The 20,500-nt window shown below is 47.9% G+C and overlaps 2 protein-coding genes across 2 annotated transcripts in view; one reads left to right on the top strand and one right to left on the bottom strand.

The window, feature by feature from the left end:
* Positions 1-322: 322 nt before the first annotated feature.
* On the bottom strand, positions 323-9,742 carry STOML1 (stomatin like 1). Its single transcript, XM_007948977.2, has 7 exons — positions 9,610-9,742; positions 7,900-8,006; positions 6,280-6,429; positions 5,760-5,963; positions 1,971-2,163; positions 1,119-1,331; positions 323-516 (listed from the first exon to the last, which is right to left on the bottom strand). Exons 1-7 carry the CDS (start codon positions 9,740-9,742, stop codon positions 323-325), a joined length of 1,194 nt encoding a protein of 397 aa, XP_007947168.1.
* Positions 9,743-14,251: 4,509 nt separating this feature from the next.
* Positions 14,252-20,500, top strand: part of PML (PML nuclear body scaffold) — a 55,584-nt gene continuing 49,335 nt past the window's right edge. The window contains exons 1-2 of the mRNA XM_007949002.2: positions 14,252-14,398; positions 15,491-15,957. Coding sequence (XP_007947193.1) covers positions 14,270-14,398; positions 15,491-15,957 — 596 coding nt within the window. The 5' untranslated portion in view covers positions 14,252-14,269. The remainder of the gene's footprint in view (positions 14,399-15,490; positions 15,958-20,500) is intronic.

Here is a 20,500-nt window from a genome sequence, read left to right as displayed (position 1 = left end):
ATGGTGCTGCGTCTCCAGCTAGGTAGCCAGTAAAGCAGGGCAGGCCCAGTATTTCTCTAGTCATGTGCACTGTATGTTCAGAGGATGAGCAAAGGCTTGTCTAGAGAACCACTGTCACAGAAGAAAAGGGCAAGGCAGCCTGCCCCAGCCTCTCCCAGCCTCCGATGTCTCCCAGCCTCCATCCTTTGGCTGTTGGCTGGGCCTGTAATGCCTGAGAGTCTCAATTCTCTGAGGTACATCGACAGTGCTGTTTCCTCTTCAAGAAGCCCTCCTGGCTTGGTGCCAAGCTCGGGGCTGGGCTATGGGTGGCCAGCCAAGGCTGCTACTTCAAGGCCCTGAGGACGGCCTCCAGCTTCATTGCCACAGCCAGGTCACCCTTCACTTTCAGCCGCCCACTCATGTAGGCCCCCAGGGGCCGCAGCTCCCTGCGCAGCAGGGCCCGCAGGTCCTCCTCAGCCATCTCCACCACCACGTCAGGGATGCCATCTGGTACCCCATGTCCCACCCTCCCTCGTCCTGTGGGGAAAAGAAAACAGCATTAGCAGGGTTATAGGTATTGGGATGAGGGACAGGGACGGCAGGTGGGCACTGCTTAACTCCCCTGCTGACCTATTCTGTAAAATCAATCTTATCCCAAATATAAAAAGCCCTCTCTTCCTCTGTTTCAGAATTGCTGAACCATAGGGTTATTGTGTCCTATTAAAAGAAGTAAATAGTAGTGATAAAGAGTTCAGGTTCTAATATCCTGCATTCGAGTTCTATTGGTTATATAGCTCCTTAGAGCCTCAGTTTCCTGATTGGTGACATGGGGATGATGGTAATGCCTAAATCACGGCAGATAATGTACAAAAAGTGCTGTGCACAGTGCCTGGCACACAGTAGGGCCAACACGTGCAGGCTCTTAGTATAAGGAAGCCTGGCCATCTGAGCTGTCCTGCTGATGGTAAGGGCTAAGCCTGGATAATCTTTGTCTGAAAATGGTCCCTGAGCCCCAGACTGTTGTGAGTTCACCCCAAACTGTTCGCAGGAGTAGGAGACAGCCTAAGAAAGGGCCACTGGGGATGGGGACACCTACAAGCAACTTGAGTGGAAAGGAGAAGGCAGGGATGCTGTCGCACCTGAGCTGAGGTCCAGGAAGTAAATGCTCCGGGTGCCACTGGGCAGAACAACATTGAACTGGTAGCAGGCTCCAACCTGGCTGACCAGGGCCTCAGACAGGAAGGGCTGCAGAGCAGTCAGCAGCCCCTCGACCACAGGCTGCTTCAGGCTGGGCCCAGCACTGACAATGGGGGCAGGTGACTCAACTTCACTCACCATCTCCAAGGTGTCTGCTGGGGGAGGGAGACAGAGAGATGAGGGCGCAAAGGTCAATGTGTTGCCAGGTCAGGATGACTATGGCCTCAGCACCTGTCTGTTACAGTGCTCCTTATATCCCTTTCAGGCCTTTGTTCAACTTCCTCCTCTGCTAAGAATCTCCCACCGCCATCCTCAAGGGTTCAACTCTGATCCCCCACCATCAAGCTACTCCAGCTTGGAGCATAAAACTCTCCATCTACCCTCTGGGCTGTTGCCTCTTCCCGTAAGGGCTCCCAAAGGCCTCTACACACTCCCAGCCACCTGGATTCTTCTCACTACCTTAGCTCTGGTCAACTCTAGCATCAGGGCTGCTTGAACAGCTATGCAGGGTGTGCACTGCACAAGGGTGCCTGGTTAAGGGAACAATTGGCCAAGTGTCGCCTATGCTGTGCTCTGCTTGCCAAGCTGACTGCTCTGCTGCAGGGCCCTATACATCCAGAGTAGATGCCTTTTTCTGTCTCTAAGAAAGGTGTTATATGGGCTAGAGAAGCCCTGCCTAGCACCAACCTCCCACAAAACACCCCTCTCCCTACAAAAAGTCTCCATTTCCTCTCTCAGCCCAGGGACATGCAAAGCAGCCTCCTCTCCTCTACCCACCTCCCAGAGCGCCTCACCTGGCCCTGGGGGAAGAGCACCTCCTGCCATTGAGGACATGCCTCCTCCCAGGAAGTGGAGGGCCAGCTGCTGGAGGGTGTCCAGGCTGGACCCAGCTGGGCTGTCCTGGGGTGGCTGGAGCACAGCTTCCACTGCCAGCTCCACACGGTCCACCTCTAGCCCCCAGGCCCTGGTAACATCGTTGATCTCCAGCTGGAGGGGAGTGTGGGGAGAAATGGATGCATTCACACCTTTCCCAAGCACCTCCTTCAGGCAAGCTGATATGACCAGGCAAGGACATGGAGGCAGGTGAGGCACCATGCCTGCCTTTGGAGAGTTCCCAGTCTGGGAACACAGGCAGAGGGCAACTACAATCCAGCTATGATAAGAACCTAGACAGGAGGGAGGTGTGGGCACCCAGGAGAGGGGCCTGGCTGGCCTGAAGGGTCAGGGAGGCCTGGGGCAGAGAGGGAGAAGTGATGTCAGGAAGAGGAGGAATTATTCAGCCAAGGGGCTTATGGGGAAGGAGGAACCTTCCAGGCAATGGGAATAACATGTGCAAATGCCAAGGCAGGAGAACCTGGCATGTACCAGGAATTGCAAGTAACCATAGTTCCACTTAGCTGGGCCCTCCAGTGTGGGCTGAGGGCTACAGAGAGTGAAGAGTGAGAGGCAGGGCTGAGCCTGCTAACTTGGGTTTATTCTCAGGAAACAAGGAGTCTCTGAGAGGAGCTTAAGCAGGGAGGCAACAAGGCAGACCCACTTTTTGGAAAGATCGTCCTGGTTGCTGTGTGGACGCTGGATTGGAAGGGGCGAGGTTGGAGGCAGGGAGACCAGGTAAGATACTATATCAAATGGCAGGTAAGAAATAATGAGGACCTGTATGAGGAAGAAAGAACTCTGGTGGCATAGTGCCTAAGGCATTTGACTGCTAACCACAGGGTTGGCAGTTCAAACCCACTAGCCGCTCCATGGAAGGATGATGAGGCAATCTACTTCCACAAAGATTTACTGCCTTGGAAACCCAACAGGAGTTGCTATGAGTTGGAATCGACTTGATGGCAGTGGGTAGGTATAAGGCAGAGTGGTGACTATGAAGCCAAGATACAAAACTCTGTGAACTACTTTAAGTTATAGCAAGATAGAGAGAAGTGGAACTACTCGGCTTGTTGGCTGCCTGGATGTGGGAGTGGGGGAAAGTAGGGGAAATTACAGAACATCCAGTTTCGGGTTGGCTTCCTGCATGACTGACGAGTAGGGGCACTCCCCCTGGAGAGGATGCCCAGAGGGAGAGACAGAGTCAGGGGAGCGTAGGCAAAGAATCTCATGAATCAAAATTGACTTGATGGCAATGGGTTTGGTGTTTTGGTTTTAGGGGAGCAGTGATGAATTTTTTTTTTTTTTTTAATGAAGCTTGAGGTGTCTGTGGCACAGTCAGCTGTCCAACAGGAAGTTGGATAAATGGTCTAGGGTGTGGGAAAGAGCCAGGGTTGGAGCAGTGTGTGGTGAATAATGAGCATGCAGTGATACCAAAGAGCCTAGGGATGGATGAGTCCTTCCAGGGAAGCCACAGACAAGAGGGCAAGGATGGAAACCTGGGAGTTGATGGGCAGCAGAACATAGAAGGAGTAACTAGGAGTGACCAGGGTGGAGGGAAGAAAAGGAAGCATGTAGAATAATGGATGCCAAGGGAAGCAAGGGACCTTAGAGAGAAGGGTTGGTCCACAGTCAAACACTACCTTGAGGTGACGTAACGAAAGGACTGAGAGGTACCCCTGGGTTGGCTAGAGGGAAGGTGCCATGATGTTGGCTAGAGGTTTCTCAAGGGCCAAGGAAAGTTGGGAATGGAGGGATGGAGGCTTTCCAAAGGACAGAGAGAGGGAGTGAGAACTGGAGGGGACTGGGCAAAGGGAGAACATGTTTCTATGCAGAAATAAGACGGAAAGAGAGAGCAGCCAAGCAAGGGAAAGAACTGAGTCCTGTCCCGAGCATGTGGGGCCCAGGGCACTGCCTGATACAGGATGAGCCTCAGACAGAGGAAGTGGGGTGCTTCTAATGGACACACAAAACAGCACAAAAGCAGATGCATTTGAAGAGGTGCTGGGAGGAAGCTGAAAGAGTTCCTGTCCTAGAGTTTTCTCTCCAGAGGATCAAGATGCAAGGCCTGCCACAGAGTGAAGGAGGCAGGGAAAGGCATGAAAGAAGGCAGTGAAAATAAGAAGCAGCTGGCCTGGAGCAAGTAGGTAAGCAGTTAAGGAGGGTTCCGGTGGTGAGAGGTGGGGAGTCTGCATCCTTTCAGATGAAAAGCAGGGCTTTGGGAGGTGTGCTGGACTTCCTGAGAGTCAGTTTTTATTCCACTCTACCAGGCACTAACTCAGTGCAATGGGCCCTCACTGATGTGAGTTGCATCCTATTGTGGAACTCCCTTCCCCCCAACCGTCTCTCCTGTACCAACCAACCAAAAACCAAACTCACTGCCATCGAGTCGAACTCAACTCATAGCCACCCCTCCTTGGGTTTCTGAGGCAGTATCTCTATGGAAGTAGATTGTTCAACCTTCCTTCTGAGGAATGGCTGGTGGTTCTGAACCACTAACCTTCTGGTTAGTGGTTAAATGCCTTAGGCACTATGCTACCAGAGCTCCTGTACCAAAGCAACATGCAATAAGGTCAGGATCTATTTTCTCTTCCAAAAGGTGAATTAAAATGGAGTGTGGTTTTATGAATAAACATTGTTATCAGCTTGTTATCTGTGTTGCATTGAGCACTGGATTGGGCTGGGATGGGGGTGGGAGTCAGAACAGACTGTGGTCTGTCTCTGGCCTAGTTCTGCCCTTAATCATGGCTCTTAGAGGCAAATCAAGTCATTTCTCTAAGTCTTAGTTTCCTCCCTCCAAAGCAAAGCAGTAACAACTGCCCCCTTGCAGCAAAGATGCGAAATCGAGATACACAGGTGCAGGCAGATGGACTTTTTAAACTATGAAACACATGGAAGAGCGATTGTTACAATCACAGATACTACTTTCTGGGGAATTTTACCTGGCTAGTTATTTGCCAATTAACTTCCTAAAGGGATGAGCATTTACTCCACTCCTCGTCTCATCCTCTAAACCTAACTCCCGTGGGGAGAGCAGAGCCAAGGGGAATATGGGGAAGCTCCTTTCACATTACCCAACCAGACCTGGGAGGATGCACAAAGGAACATGCTGCTGTGTGTGCAGTTACTTCTCCCCCATCTTGTTGCAGAAAGGATTTAAGGTGGCTTATTTTAGTGTAGATAAATTCTCTAATACATGAGAAGAGGCAGGAAAAGGGCGCAAATATATCCAAGCCCCTTTGTTCTGTTCAGAACAAGGAAAACGAAACCGAAAAGAATGTACCCAAGAGGCTGCACTGTGGAGCAGGGAACTTCTGAGGTGATGGGCCCTGCTCTTGTACCCACTTGCCTGCCCTGTGAGTCAGGCCTGGGCAACGGGGAAGGCATGGAGCCTCTGAGGCCCGGTGTTGTCATAGCAATTTCTGGGCTCGGTAGAGCAATGATGGGTAAAACATCAGCAGTCAGAGGCAGGCCCTGGGAATTTCCATCTAGAATACTTCTCCCTCTCAGAGCCCAATGACTTCTCAGGGGCATATTTGCCCAAGATCACCACACCTGGTACCCACTTTCCATTTCTTGACATATAGACCCACCCATTGTTTCACTGGCTCTTCAAAGGATGTCACACTCATTGGACATAGGGTTTGAGGCCCAGAGCAATCTGGTGCTCTGTGTAAAGTGGCCCAGGGAGGAGGGGACACTGGGCTACCTACCAGGAGCTGGTCACTGATCTTGAGTTTCTCCAGCTGGATCTCCCGCAGTGGCCTCTTGAGCAAGGCCTTGGTCATGGCATTCTGGGCTGTCATGCGTGTAGCTGTGTTCAAGTCCTTCACAGTCATCACTGAAAGCACTGGGTCCCAGATGCGGAACTGGACATCGGCCCCCACGGACAACACAGCCCCATCCTTAGAGGCCAGCTGTTGGAGGAGGCCGTGAAAGGAGACAATAAAGGGCCAGGCCAAAAGGCTGGGGCTGCAAGGAGGTCAGGCCTCTGGTACCACAGTCAGACCCACCCGCCTTGCAGCTAGCTCCTCAAAGGCAAAATGACATCCCTGATTTCATGGGGTTAGGTAAGTGGAGCAAGGATGCCTTCTCAGTCTCCATCTTCCATTTTCTGTGAACAGAAAATTTCTCTTCTTCTTCCCCCTCCCAGATAAGCCCAGGGCCTGGTGTTCACAGTACATTGTGCAAGCCCCCATGCCCTCTGCCCAGGGGAGCTGAGAAGCCCCTTACCTTGCAGGGAGGGACACTGAAGGCTCGTGTCCTCAGATCAACCCTCTGAAAGGAGTCAATGAAGGGCAGCAGCAGGACCATGCCAGGCCCCTGGGGGTTGCGGATCCGGCCCAGCCGGAACACGATCATCCGCTCATAGGTGGGCACGATCTGTCCAAGATGGCAAGGGAAAGGGCTGAAAGTGGTGAGCCTACGCTGGCCAATGACCTCTGCCCAGGTTCTTCCCTTACTCTCCCCCCATCACCTTGGTCAGTCAGGCATCCTTACCTGTTTTTAGATGAGAAAACCAAAGCTCAGAGAGGTTAAGTGACTTGCTCAAAAATCACACAGCCACTAAGGAAAATAGCAAGATTTGAATTCAGTTCTGAATGACTCCAAAGCCCATGCTCTCAACCACCACATTGTACTGACTTGATCCTCAGAGAAACTTTTCACCACTGTGGTCTGAACTAGACATGACTCATATTACAAAACTGCCTGCCCTTGGCTTAGTTAGGGGAAGAGGCTGGGCTGCTCTAACAACACCCTTGATCAAAGGCCTTTGTTAGCTTCTGGTCCCTGGAACCTTCAAAAAAGTAGATATGTCCACAGGCCTATAAAGTGAACGTTTACACCAGGTATGTATGCGCCTCAGAGCAATTAACCATGCGAAATCAGAAGGGCAGCATTAGCACATGGAGAGAGCTCAGAGGGCAGGAATGCATAGGAAAGAAGGACACAGGGCAAAGGTAACAACAGGGAGGAACTGAGAAGAAAGCTGCTAAATTATGGGAATTGCAATTAATGTCACGAAACAAAATGTGTTTGAACTGTTAAATGGAAAATTAATTTGCTCTGTAAACTTGCACCCAAATCACAATTAAAAAAAATAAAGCAGGTATGTGCAAATTGATAAATGGAGGTCTAGAGACACAAAGTGACTTTCTCAAGGACACACAGCATCAGTGGCAGTTTTAGGAATAGGATCTAGAGCCATCTAAAGATTCCCTTCCAGACCACACCAAACCAGCTTTCTTGAAAAGCTGACTGTTGCCCAGGTCCAAGCGGCAAAGCCTGCCCTGGCTTCCAGCTTCACTGCAGCTTTCAGGTTGATTTTCAACTTGTTTTAGTTGCCGTGAAGTCTGACTCATGGAGCCTGATGTCTAACAGAACAAAACGCTGGCTGGTCCTATACCATCTTCAAGATCAGTGGTATGTTTGAGTCCACTGTTAACACTTCTATTGTTTATCCTTTTCCTGTCTATACCACCACTTGTTGAAAATGAGGCCTGAATTCCTATTACTCATTACTTGCTGGGCCAAGTTGGTTTCATTTCTAATTTAGCCTGATTCAAAGGTGAGAATATTTGGCAAAGACATCTGTGTGCACCTTCAAGCCAAAGTCCAGCTTCCAGGACTTGGGAGTTTGGAGAGACTCATTCTACCACTCACTGGATGGCTTTGGACAAGTCTGAGCCTGTTTCCTCATCTAGAAGATGTGCATGAGCAATCCTTGCTCAGCCCGTTTCACAGAAGTGAGATAATACATTGTTTAGGGGAAGAGTACAGACGAAAGAGGATTCACTCATCAATGGCAAAACTGTCAGAACGGCCCAAGCACACTGACCCAGCCAGCCTTACCTTCAGGGCAAACCATCCAGAAATGGGGAAGGTAAGCAGCAACAGTAAGAACCCCAGGAAACTGATGAAACCATGGCACAGGCAGGAGGGCCAGCTCTGGGGCACATCTGAGGGGAGAACAGAGCCAGTCAAGGAACGCCAACTCAGTCTGGCAGGACAGCAGGAAGTTGATCAAGTGTATCCTTTGTCCACCTCCCCCTTCAAAGACTCCTTTTCATGGTTCTCTATTAGCATCATGGCCTAGTACCCTCATATCTTTGGGCAGGTGTTAGTTAGGGACTGCCACCTCCTACACATCAAAACGAGCCTGTCATGAGTCCCACTCCCACAAGGCCCTATGCTCTGTTAGGCACCAGCCACTGAATCTGAGTATCCAATCCACATGATGCTCTCCTTGTTGGACAAGGGGTCAGTCCCCTTGTTTGATTTATGGTGCACAGTCATACCTAGCACAGAGCTAGGTTGGACTGAATGTAGGTGGCATAACACACTACTCCTTTGCCATCAGCCCCAGGAGTCCTTTTAAAGATACTATCTTTGCTTAAAGGGATAAAGCATTAACAAAGAGATGCAGGGTGTTAAGGGGTTCTTTTCCAGCTCACTACTCCACACCCATTTAATGCCCTCGTTGTTAGCGGTCAGGCAACCCTGTGCACAACAGAACTAAACACAGCCCAGTCCTAAAGTCTGTTCAAACCTGTTTCACATCACAGTAACATGCAAATCTCCACTGACAGATGGGTGAAGGCTGCATATGAGGTACATTGGACAGAAATTGAACCCAGGTGTCTAGCTTGGAAGGCAAGCATTCTAGCACCAATGCCCTAAGGACTATCAAATGTCTGCTTCACTTCAAGTAACTCAAGCGGGAGCTGGCGAACCAGGAAGATGAGGTTCATCTGAGCCAGAGGTCCTGGACCTTAGAGGAGAACCAAGAGCCCAGGATGAAGTGGAGCTGAGACAGACCCAGACTCTGGGATGAGATTATTTTCTGCTTTCCTCTCCCTCCCAATCCTGACAGGAAACCGAAAGGTGCTTCTGCTTCATCCTTCCAGGAACCCCATGCTCTCTAGGCTCTCCATGCCCCAGGATGCTGTCTCCATTTCCTGCCTGGCTCTCATTCTAGTAGCCCCCACAGAAAAGGAACCCTTGGATAAGGGCAGCTGTCAGTACAGAAGGGCCAGGGTTTGGCTGTTATGCTGAGGAATGTGGGATTTGGCTTGTACTATAAGAGAACCATGGAAGGCTTTGAACGAGGGTCAGAACAGACACAACAGACTGCTGAAGGTCTGCCTTTTTTGGCCTGTGCATTTTCACTAGGAAATAGAAATGTGTCCTCTGGGTGAAGATTTTGCCATTTCTCTGCAGTCAAGTGCCCTTAGGGTGCTGGTGACCTCTACCTAGACTTCGGTTTCTTTCTATACTAACTGGCATCTCGAAACCTCTGCTCAGGCCTAGGGGCTGATAAGGGCTGAGGTAATGGTTATGGCCTTGGAAGATGAGAGAACTGCGCGGGCTCCAAGGCTGTAAGCCCATGGTCCCAGAAGGGGCGGATCAGCACTAGCACCCCAGCTCACGGTCCAGCCCCTCTCGGTCCCTGCTCTTAGGGTGCGAGCACGACAGACCAGCCGGCTCCTGACTGGGCAGGGAATGTTGGCCTGGGGGCGCCGGTCGGTCCCCCCGGACACGCTATGATGGGCAGCCACTCACCGGCCCCCGTCCCCACGCCTCCAGGTTCCGGGGACAAGCAGCCCTTCTGCGAGCTCAGGAAGCCAAAGCTCGACTGCTGGAAGCGGTCAAAGTCCCCCAAGGGCAGCGCCCTGTACCCAGACCTGCCGAGCATGGCGCTTGACAGGAGGAACTGACCAAGACCCGCACAGCACCAAACCTGACCAGCTGGCTGCGCCGCCCCGCCCCCACCGCGGGCTTGGACTCCGGCCGCCACTTCCGGCTTCACCTGCGCTGCCACTAGCGGCGGCCACGGCGCAGGAGCAGGCAGGCCAGATTCCGCTCCTGCCGTCCCACAGCACCCCCTGCCCTCGGAGGACCGAATTGCGATCACGGGGCGGGGGAATTCTGTGCTTCCTGGGGGCTGGTTGGATGGTCTTGTGTTCTTCCCTGCTCCTATTTGACCTTAGAAAAGGAGCAGGAGAGGAAGTTGGGCTTTATAATGTGTTTTTCAAGATTCCAATCGTCTGCAGAATCACAGAAATGCTCTTAATTAGCTTTCTTATAAGGGCAGCTGTCAGTACAGAAGGGCCAGGGTTTGGCTGTTATGCTGAGGAATGTGGGATTTGGCTTGTAATATAAGAGAACCATGGAAGGCTTTGAACGAGGGTCAGAACTGCACACTGGAGTAGGGAAAAGGGGAAAAACAAAACCAAACCTGTTGCTGACTTGTAGACTCCCGCTCCTGGTGAGCCTATGTATTAGACAGGGTTTTCTTGGCTATAATCTTTATAGAAGCAGATCACCAGTGCTGTCTTCTAAGATTCTGCTGGGTGGGTTTGAACAGCCAACTTTTAGGTTAGTAGTCAGTACAAACCATTTTGCACTAGGTGGTGCCCTTATCTAAACTTAGGTTTTCTCCAGGCAAGATTAAAAAACCAACCAAACTCACTGCCATGGAGTAGATTTGACTTATAATGACCCCACCCTTGGGTTTCCAAGCGGTATCTCTACAGAAGTAGATCGCCCAATCTTCCTTGGGAGAAGTGGCTGGTGGGTTTGAACTGCTAGCCTTCTGGTTAGCAGTCAAATGCTTTAGGCACTATGCCACTAGGCAAGATCAGCCTGGCCCTGAACAGATGCTGAATACTTACTTGTTGAATGAAGGTAGAAGTTACTGTGATCCAAGTGGGGGAGAGAGGGCCTGAACTTTTGACAAAAAAAGTGAGAAATGTCCTATGCAGACTTAGGGAGCACAGCAGAGTAAGGAAGGAGGGGATAGCAAAGAGCTATTCAGTAGACAGGCTGTCTAGGGCATCACAGAAGTAAGACTTTCATTCCTGTAGATCCACAAACACCGTACCCCTTGATCCAGGTAACCAGAGGTAACTTGCCTCTCCACTGCTTTCGAAAATCCAAATGCAAACGGTGAGCTTACCCTGAGAAGCCTTAACTCCCAACAGCAGCAACCTGGGAGCAGGTTGTCTTCCAAAGGGAGCAAAGAAATGAGAAAAATTTTTCTTGTCTCAGCCACATGCCTGTCTTCCTTCCCCAGGCACCTCAGCCCCTTAGCCCCTTCCAGAAAACTGTCTGTAGATGGCTGCCCATCATCACTAGCATTTCCTAGTGTGATGCTCAGAGGGTGACCTGGTTGTAGGTACCCTGAGGGTACTGACCAAACTGGAGGGTAGGGAAAATTCCTGAAGATTTTCACAATTTCTAGGCAAGTTAAGTATCTCTCCACTATCCCCCTTTCTATTCCCTACACACTCCCCAGTCTATAAGCTTTGTAAGAGTAATACCCTGTCAGCATCCTTTCTAGTCTTTTCTGAGTTGGTACTGAGCACAAAAATGGGTTCACAGGGGTCAGCATAGTGGTTGGGATGGTTTGAAATTTGAAGTCAGGGGCACTGGCCCAGTAAGGGCCCCTGGAGTTGTGTTCTTCCTCCCCTTACCAGCTGAGGATCTTTCCTGCTTCCCCACTGGCCTAGACCTGTCCTCACCCTCTGCATGCTTGCTCACTGGCTCCCACCACCACTCCACCTGCCTCAGACTCACCAGCCTTTCCAGTCATCAACCACAGCATCATTCTGTCCCCAGTCAGTGCCCTCTCTCCCAGTGTATCTGACTCAGACCATCCTCCGCATTCCACAGCCAGTCCTAGATCAGGCCACCTGCCCCTAGGTTGTCAGAGTGACTGCCCTATCACGCACAGATGTTTGTTCTGTTCCCAGTTCTAATCCCTTCACTGATTCTCTATCACCCACAGAACTGATCTAATCTCCTCAGCTATGATCTTGCCGTAGCCCATTCCTCCAGCCTTGTATCTCACAAGTCCCCTATTTAATGTGAAAATAGACAAAACTAGTTCCCAAACAGGCTCTTCTGTTTCACACCTCAATGCCTTTGGACGTGCTGTTCTCTCTGCTTAAAGTGCCCTCCCAGTGTCAGATTACCCAATAAGCAAGGTAAGCACAAGTTTACTTGTGCTTAATTACTGATCTGTAGTGAACAACTTCACTTTTTTTTTAACCATATCAAAATTTCTGCTAGTAGTTATGTCTGTCATCTGCCTCTCACCTAACCCCATAGCACCTTCCCATAGAATCAAAGCCTCTTTTCAAATTTATAATCCCTGACAGGGATGCAGTACCCAGTAAGTAAGGTAAGCATGGGCTTATTTGTGCTTACTTACTAATCTGTGGTGAACAATTGTGGTGAAATGCATGGGGAATTTTTCACTAAAGGTTAGTAAGTAAGCACAAGTAAGCCCATGCTTACCTTGCTTACTGGGTAATCTGTCCCTGTGTCTTCCCAATCCCTAAATCCCTGGCACATTTTCTGTTCCTTCAAGACCCAGATGAGGGATCTCCTTTCCAGCCAGTCCTAACACTGTGTGCAAGACTGCTCTCAGCCCTACTCATGGGCTAGATCTGGGGTTCTCCAAAAGCAGGAATCCCGTGTGGCTCTTCTCTGTGCCCTGTTAACAGGGAGCATTCCTCCAAAGAGACAAGTTTTCCATTGTTACCTTTTGATCCACTTATAGACAGTACAAACTATTAGATGATCTCCCAAACAGGAAATTTAAAATGATTGGTTATCCTTCACTTAACTGGTAGGAGATAGGCTATCTAAACAGGGCTTTAGCTTGGATTGGTTTATTATGTTTGCATGTCTGCCTTCTATCGGCTAGTTACGTTTTATGTAACTATCTAAATTTTTCCCAGAACTCTTTTTGTCATGAGTTTTTAGTTTCTGGGAAAGGTTTAAAAGTTAAGTTGATTAGGTATAAGCAAACACCTTATGGGATTAGATTTCTTGGTTCAAAGGTTTAGGATCATGGTTTGGTGGTACAGTCCTCAATTGGCCTAACATTGTTTTTAAAGTTTCTGTTCTACCTCCTAGAGTTTTGAGTAGTGCCTGGGGTCTTACAAGCTTGCTAGTGGCCAGCCCCAATACAACAATTGGCCTCTATTTGCCTGGAGCAGTAGAGGAAGAAAAAGACCCAGGTATAAGAGAAGGAACTAGACTGCAGGTCTAATTGCCTCCATGAAATAACTACTTTTAGGTCCTTTGCCATCAGACTAGAAGAACTAGTTGGTGCCTGGCTACCATTACTGATCATTTTGGTCAAGGACTCAATAGACGATCTTGATCAAAAATGGAAAATATGTGAAACAGAAATTCAAATTCTTGTGTAATTCAGATTTACTTGCCTGTTGAGACTGGAGGAACCCCCAGCTCTATTGCTCTCAGAAAAGCTTTAAATCTTGAATGGAAACTATCTCCTGAAGTCATCTTTAAACCAACACTTTAGCTCAATTAGTAAAGAATGCTTGCCTTCAGGATTGGGCTGTTTTCAAGAAACATCTATGAGATCAAACTGATAACAGTAACTCTGAAGCATAGATGAGAAGTTCAGAGGACGGTGAGTCTAAATTAATGCAGGTGAAATAATTGGGGTAGAGATAGGGAGAATGGAGGAGCTCTGGTAGCATAGTACCTAAGGCACTTGACTGCTAACCAGAAGGCTGCAAACCCACCAGCCACTCCTCAGAAGGCCAGTTGGGCAATCTACTTCCGTAGTGATTGATACAGCCTCGGAAACCCAAGGAGGGGTCGCTCTACGGCAAATAACAACAGGGAGAATTGTGACACAATGTGAAGAAAGTAACCAGTGTCACTGAAATGTACATGTAGAAATTGTCGAATGGGTGTATGTTTTGTTGTGCGTACTTCCACCATATATATATATATATATATATATATATATATTTTTTTTTAAGTTAAGTTTAAAGGGAGGACGGGGGTCTGGAGGCGGCATTTTCTTTAGCAGCCCTCAGCTCCCACCTAGAGGCTGGCACAAAGTTGTGCCGGTCTGAGCAGAACGAATGCATCAAAGGCCAGAATGGAGGCAGCTTCTCTCTATCAGTTTTGGTTTCTTCCCTTTACCCCTCGACAAACAGCTCGTCTGCTTCTCCCCTCCCTCTCCCTCCTCCCGACTCTGGGCATTTCTTCAAAATCCATAGACCGCCTCTCCGCCCCTAGAACCTCCCCCAGCCCCTGTCTCACTTCCTCTCGAGAGGCGGGCCCTGAACCCGGCGCCTCTTCTCTGTACTCCACCAATGCCGCTAGCCTTCCGTTCAGTTACTCCTCCCGCCTTCCTAGCTCATAACCGAAAATCGAAACTGCGCTGGGGACCATGCAGCAGGAGCCAGCACCCGTCCGTCCTTCGGGGCCTCATCAGGATTCCACACTGCCCTACATGCCCACTATGTCGCCCCCAGAGAACCCCTCCGAAGACCACCAGTCCAGCCCCAGCCCCACGAAGGTACTCTTGGTTTGGAGATTATGGAGGAGCTGGGGTTTTGTTGGTTTGCTCTCTTGGCGGATGTGGGGGAGGGGAGGGTGTAATGGGGAACCTGGAAAAGTATCTTGAAGAGTATCACAAGCAGGAAATATCAGACCCCGGGGTCCTGACCCTCTTGGCTGGGGCAAAGGAGCAGTAAAGGAGAGTAGAAAGGGGACCAAGATGAGCTGGGGCAGCATCTCTGAGCTGACATTTCTCCATTGAACAGCATCAAGTGCTGAAAGTCAGAGGTTTCTAACACCTTTGTCCCTCACTCCTGCCTCAGCTGAAAGACCACGGAATAGGAGGAGGCGGAGAGTAGCTTTTTGGCACCTGGAGGCAGGGGGCACGTCCCAGATGTGGAAAACCAAAACCCAAAGTTACCAAATCTTAGATGGGAAATTGTGGCCCAGAAAGAAATATCTTGGCCTCATAGCTCAAGTTGTGTCTCTTCCAGGAAGATTTCCAGAGCCTTGACTTGGAACACCCTCGTTGCCCCGCCAACAGAAGGGGTATGTTAGGTCCTCCTCCAGAACAGGCCTTAGCCTGTTCCTGAACAACAACAATCTCCCCTCCCCCCTCTTGCTTGTTCTCTCAGGCTCTTTGGTCTCTTCATGAAAGCATAGATAACACTGTATTGTAGTAACTTTTAATTATAACTAAGACTAATATTCTGAACAATACTTGGTAACATCTTGTAAGAGCTTCTCACATGCTAGGTACTGTGATAAGCACTTTATACTAGGTTTACACTTAGGTACTTAGTTGTGCCTACCTTCCACACTGGGTTCCTTGAAGGTAGGAATATGTCCTATTCAACCTGTATCTCAGTGTGTCTAATGGACAAGAGGTAGGTGATGAATTGTGCTGCCATAGCAGGAAGGCCTGAGTAAGTGGGGACTGGGGTGCTGTTAAGCCAGGGTTTTGCATCATCCAGTGACTGACCGGATGGAATGAAATATGAGGTTCCAGGAGCCCTGGATGGAAGGAGCCTCCAACCCACAGGGGTGGGTGGCCAGTAGGTGAGGATGCCCTGTACTTCTCCAGACTTCATGCCTTTCTTTGGTTCCCCAGCAAACCGTGGAGGAGGAATTCCAGTTCCTGTGCTGCCAGAGTTGCAAGGTTGAAGCCAAGTGCCCTAAGTTGCTGCCTTGTTTGCATACACTGTGCTCGGGATGTCTGCAGGCATCGGGCGCACAGTGTCCCATATGCCAGGCGTCCTGGTCCCCGGGAGCTAATATACAGGCCCTGGATAACATCTTCTTCGAGAGTCTACAGCGGCGTCTGTTGATGTATCAGCAGGTCGTGGGCGTCCATGCAGCTTGCACACGTTGCAAAGAACTCGCTGACTTCTGGTGCTTTGAGTGTGAGCAGCTACTCTGCAAAAAGTGCTTTGACGCTCACCAGTGGTTTGTTAAGCATGAGGCCCGACCTCTGGCAGATTTCTGCAACCAATCGGTGGAAGAGTTCCTAGAGCGCACACGCAAATCCAACAACATCTTCTGCTCCAACTCCAAGCATCATACCCCTGAGCTGACTAGGTGAGCCGGCCCCCAGAGGAGTGGGGGGAGCAGAGACCCAAAGACGTCACACAGGTGTAGTTAAGGAGCTTCTATGGCTTTAATAGATCCCCTGGTGGCACAGTGGTTAAGTGTTCAGTTGCTGAAGGTCGGTGGTTTGAACCTGCCAGCAGTTCCTTTGGAGAAAAGACCTGCTGATACGCTCCCCGAAAGATTACAGCCTAGGAAGCCCTATGGAGGAATTCTACTCTGTCCTGTAGGGTCACTATGAGTCTGAATTGACTCAAGGCACACAATAGCAACAAGGCCTTAACTTGAAGTGTAGCTGTGGATCAGCAGCATCTATAGAAAACAAAAATCAAACCCACTGCCATCGAGTAGATTCCAACTCATAGTGACCCACATTGGGTTTCTGAGGCAGTAAATCTTTACAGAAGTAGATTGCCCCATCTTCCTTCTGTGGAGTGGCTGGTTTGAACTGGCAGCCTTCTGTTAGCAGTCAAATGCCTAAGGCACTACGCCACCAGAGCTCCTTAGCATCTATAGAGATGACTGTAATTTACTCTGCCAAACCCCACTTTGGTGAATACTGTTAGTTTCAATTCCTTTTGATTAGAAATAATGCTGCAGCAGTCATCTATGCACTTATATCTGGTAATTTCTTTAGGATAAAAATTTAAAAAGTGCCATTGCTGTAAAATTGAACTTTTACATTTTGTTACCAAAATGTTAACCAAACTACCCATTCGGAAGTCTTACAGTAGAGTTTTTCAACTGCAGTGTATTCAACTCAGTGTATCTGGATTCTGGGGTGAGATGCAAATAGTTTCTGAAAAGTCAAAACTAACACCTGGCAGAGCTGTATGAGAATGCTGGTATGAAACAAAAAAAAAAAGATCCAGATATAGTATTTTTTTTAAGCAGCAAAAAATTTTAACTCAAGTCTTCTGATAGATAATACATTTTATGGTTCAAAAAATTGCAAAAAAAAATTTAGAAAAATAGAGATGGAGCAAAATCCCCACCCTTGCCCCCAGCTGTCTGATTCCTACCACTCTTTTCAAATGACTGGTAAACCATTGTTTCTAGTTTTGAATGTTCAATATTTCCAGAGTTTTTTGTGCATATCTGAGCAGATGGGAGTATATAGTCTTATAAGGTCTTAATTCCCCCCGCCCCAAAAAAGGAGCTCTGGTGGCACTGTGGTTAAAGCATTTTTGCCTGGTAACCAAGAGGTCAGCAGTTTGAACCCAGCAGCTCAGTGGGAGAAAGATGAGGGAGTCAGCTTCCTTAAAGATTTACATCCCTGGAATCCCTATGGAGGAGTTCTTTGTCTTAAAGGGTTGTTATGAGTTGGAATTGACTCAGTAGCAGCGGGTTTTTTGGTTTAAAACCAAAAAAGTAGCATAGCTACGTCAACTTTTGTGTCATAGGACAAAAGTTTTTGCTTATGTAAGATTCCTGTGGGTTGGGATCCTCTTGCAAAGAGATTGTATTCGCGGGCCACCCCAAAACAAAACAAAACCCCATTGCCATCGATTTGATTCCAACTCATAGCGACCCCCATTGGGTTTCCCAGGTGGTTAATCTCTGCAGATGTAGATTGCCCAGTCTTCCTTCCGCAGAGTGGCTAGTGGCTTTGAACCACCAACCTTCGGTTAGCAGTCAAGTGCCTTAGCCACTGTACCACCAGAACTTCTTTGGGCCATCCTGGACATACTTAAAACTACATACCTGCTAAACAGTGTGGTTGGTTTCCTGCTTGAGGTAAACTGCCTGCATTACCTCTTTGAGGGTCTGAGGGGATCAAGTCCTCCTAGGAAAACATGGGAGATTATTGTTTTAATTTGCGTTTCTTTGCTTATTGTTAAGGTTGAGTAGCTTTTCATATGCTTTTTGCCCATTTGTGTTTCTTCATTTGTGAATTGTCTATTTAGGCCTTTTGCACTTTTTTTTTTTTTAAGGACTTAATCTCTTTTAATTTGTAAGAGCATATTGTAGTGCAGATATTTTCCCTGTGTTGACCTTTGTCATTTCACTCATCTGGTGTGTAAAATCATTTTTATGTAGTCCGATCCATCAGCCTCTTCCTTTTCGGTCTCTGACTTAGGTGCAGGTTCAGATTTCACTGTGTCAACCATGACTGAACCAGGAAGAACTAGTTCGAAGTCTTGCCTTGATGCATCCTAGGAAAGCTTTCACGCTATGCCAATATTAAAAATATTTTCTTACCTTCTAATCTGATTATTTCTTGGTTTCATTTTATAAGTCAACCTTTAATTCATATGGAATTTCTTTTTCTTTGTGGTATAAGGTAGGAATGTTAACTTTTTCTTTCCAAGTGGAAAGCCAGTTCTCTCAACGTTATTTATTCGATAGCCTGCTCAGCTTGTTTATCTGAAATGCTCTTTTTTCCCATGTACTAAATGCTCTAGTGTCTAGTGGTGCAGTGGTTAAGGCATTTGGCTGCTAACCAAAAGGTTGCTGGTTTGAACCTATCAGTCCCTCTGTGGAAGAAAGATGGGGCAGTCTGCTTCCGTAAAGATTTGTAGCTTTGGAAACCCAATGAGGAATCTCTATGAATTGGAATCAACTTGATGGCAGTGAGGGGAAATGCTCATGTCCTCATGAGTGTATTTCTTTTTTTTCCCCTCCACTCCTTCCCTTTGTTTTTCCTTTCCATCCTCTCCCACCTTCCTAGCTCTATCCCTGGGCAAATGTTGTCCTCTTGATCTCATATGCTTGGTTGTTTTAATGAGGACACACTTTCCTGATACTACTGTTCACCTGATATGTCTGCAAATCGTCTGGCTGCCAGTTGAGTCACGGGGGTTAAGTTCAGTTCCTAGCTTGACGGGTGTCTAAGGGCCATCATATCAGAGGTTCTACCATTCTTCATCAGACCAGTAAGCCTGGTGTTTTTTATGATTTTGAGTTTTGTTCCACATTTCCCACCACTCTATCTGGGACCTTTTGTTGTGATCCCTTTCAGCGTGGTCAGTAGTGGTAGCTGGGCACCATCTAGTTCTTTTGATCTCAGGGTTGTGGAGGCTCAAGTTCATGTGCACCATCAGTCCTTTGGACTAATTGCTTCCTGTGTTTTTGATTTCCCTCACTCTTCTTTGCTCTGGATGGGGAGAGACCAATAGTTGCACCTTCGATGAACACTCACAAGCTTTCAAGACCCCAGTCATTACTCACCAAAGTAGGATGATGTAGAATACTGTCTTTGTGGGCTGTGTTATGCCAGTTGACCACAGTGTCCCCCGGGAGTGTGGACACAGCAACTCATTCCCTCAAGGGTCATGGATGTATTTCTGAATTTATTCCATGCTAATGATCTGATTCTATTGTCATAAGCTGCCTTATGGCAATGGTTGATGGTGACCTTATGGATCAATGGTATGTTTGAGTTCATTGTTGCAGCTGTTTTGTCAATTCATGTCATGAAGATTTTCCTTGGCCCTGTAATTTACCAAGGAGTCCTTAAGTGGGACAGTTAAGTGTTGACACCATTCGAACCCACTCAGAGGTACCTTGGAAAGAAAGGCTGGGCAGTCTGCTTCTGAAAAGTCACAGCCATGAAAACCCTGTGCAGTGCTGAAAAGACCAGAGCTTGAGTCAGGTTCCTCTTAGTCATCAAAGTAATATTTTTGCTCTGTAAAACTTTAAAGAGGTCTTTTGCAGATTTGCCCAATGGAATATGTCATTTGACTACTGTTTCCATGAACGTTGATTGATGACCTAAGTAGAATGAAATGATTGCCAGCTTCAATTTCTTCTAATGACTGGATGATTCCTTCATGAGTCCTTATTACTTACTGTAAGAATTTCTGTAGCTTTATATATGACAAGGCAAATTCCTATTCTTTCTTCTTCAAAAATTAATTTTGCTTTTTTTGCTCTTAAAATTTTTAGTTTCAAAACTTAGATGTTGATTGGAATTTTAATTGGAATTTTGGATGAAATTGCATTGAATCTGGTGAGAATTCATCTTATCTGTTGTTATGTCTTTCAGGTCTTACAGCTTTATTTACATAGTATAGGCTGCAGATCTGATGGTGTAACATTCGCTAGGACTAATTGTTTCCATGAATTTTGGTTTTCTTCATTCTTCTTTGCTCTGGATGAGGAGAGACTCATCGTTGCATCTAGATGGCAGCTTGCTAGCTTTTAAGATCCCAGTCACTACTTGCCAAAGTAGGAGGTGGAACAGTGGTTTGTATAGTATGTTATGTCAGTTGAGCTTGATGTCCCCTGTGACTATGGTCCTAAGCCCACAGGTTCAACTACTCAGTCCCTCTGGGTAGCTGGCTGTGACCAAGCAATGACCACAACCTTGCTCCTTGTCAGCTCTGCTATATACCTGGGAATTCTGATAATTCACATAAACTTATAGGACCATTGTCTGCCAACCCTATATATGTTCTTGGATACACTCCTCATTTCATAGACATACCTAATCGTTCAGCCTGTCCACCCATCTATCCACCCATATACCCATGGTAACCTTCACTGACAATGCAGTACTGTATGTACAAAAGGGTTCATATTTGTTGTCTGT

This window comes from Orycteropus afer, unplaced genomic scaffold, assembly GCF_000298275.1.
Source record: "Orycteropus afer afer isolate SDZICR_OR568_19922 unplaced genomic scaffold, OryAfe1.0 scaffold00233, whole genome shotgun sequence".
NCBI classification, from domain to species: domain Eukaryota; kingdom Metazoa; phylum Chordata; class Mammalia; order Tubulidentata; family Orycteropodidae; genus Orycteropus; species Orycteropus afer.
This window is presented reverse-complemented; position numbering and strand designations above follow the sequence as displayed.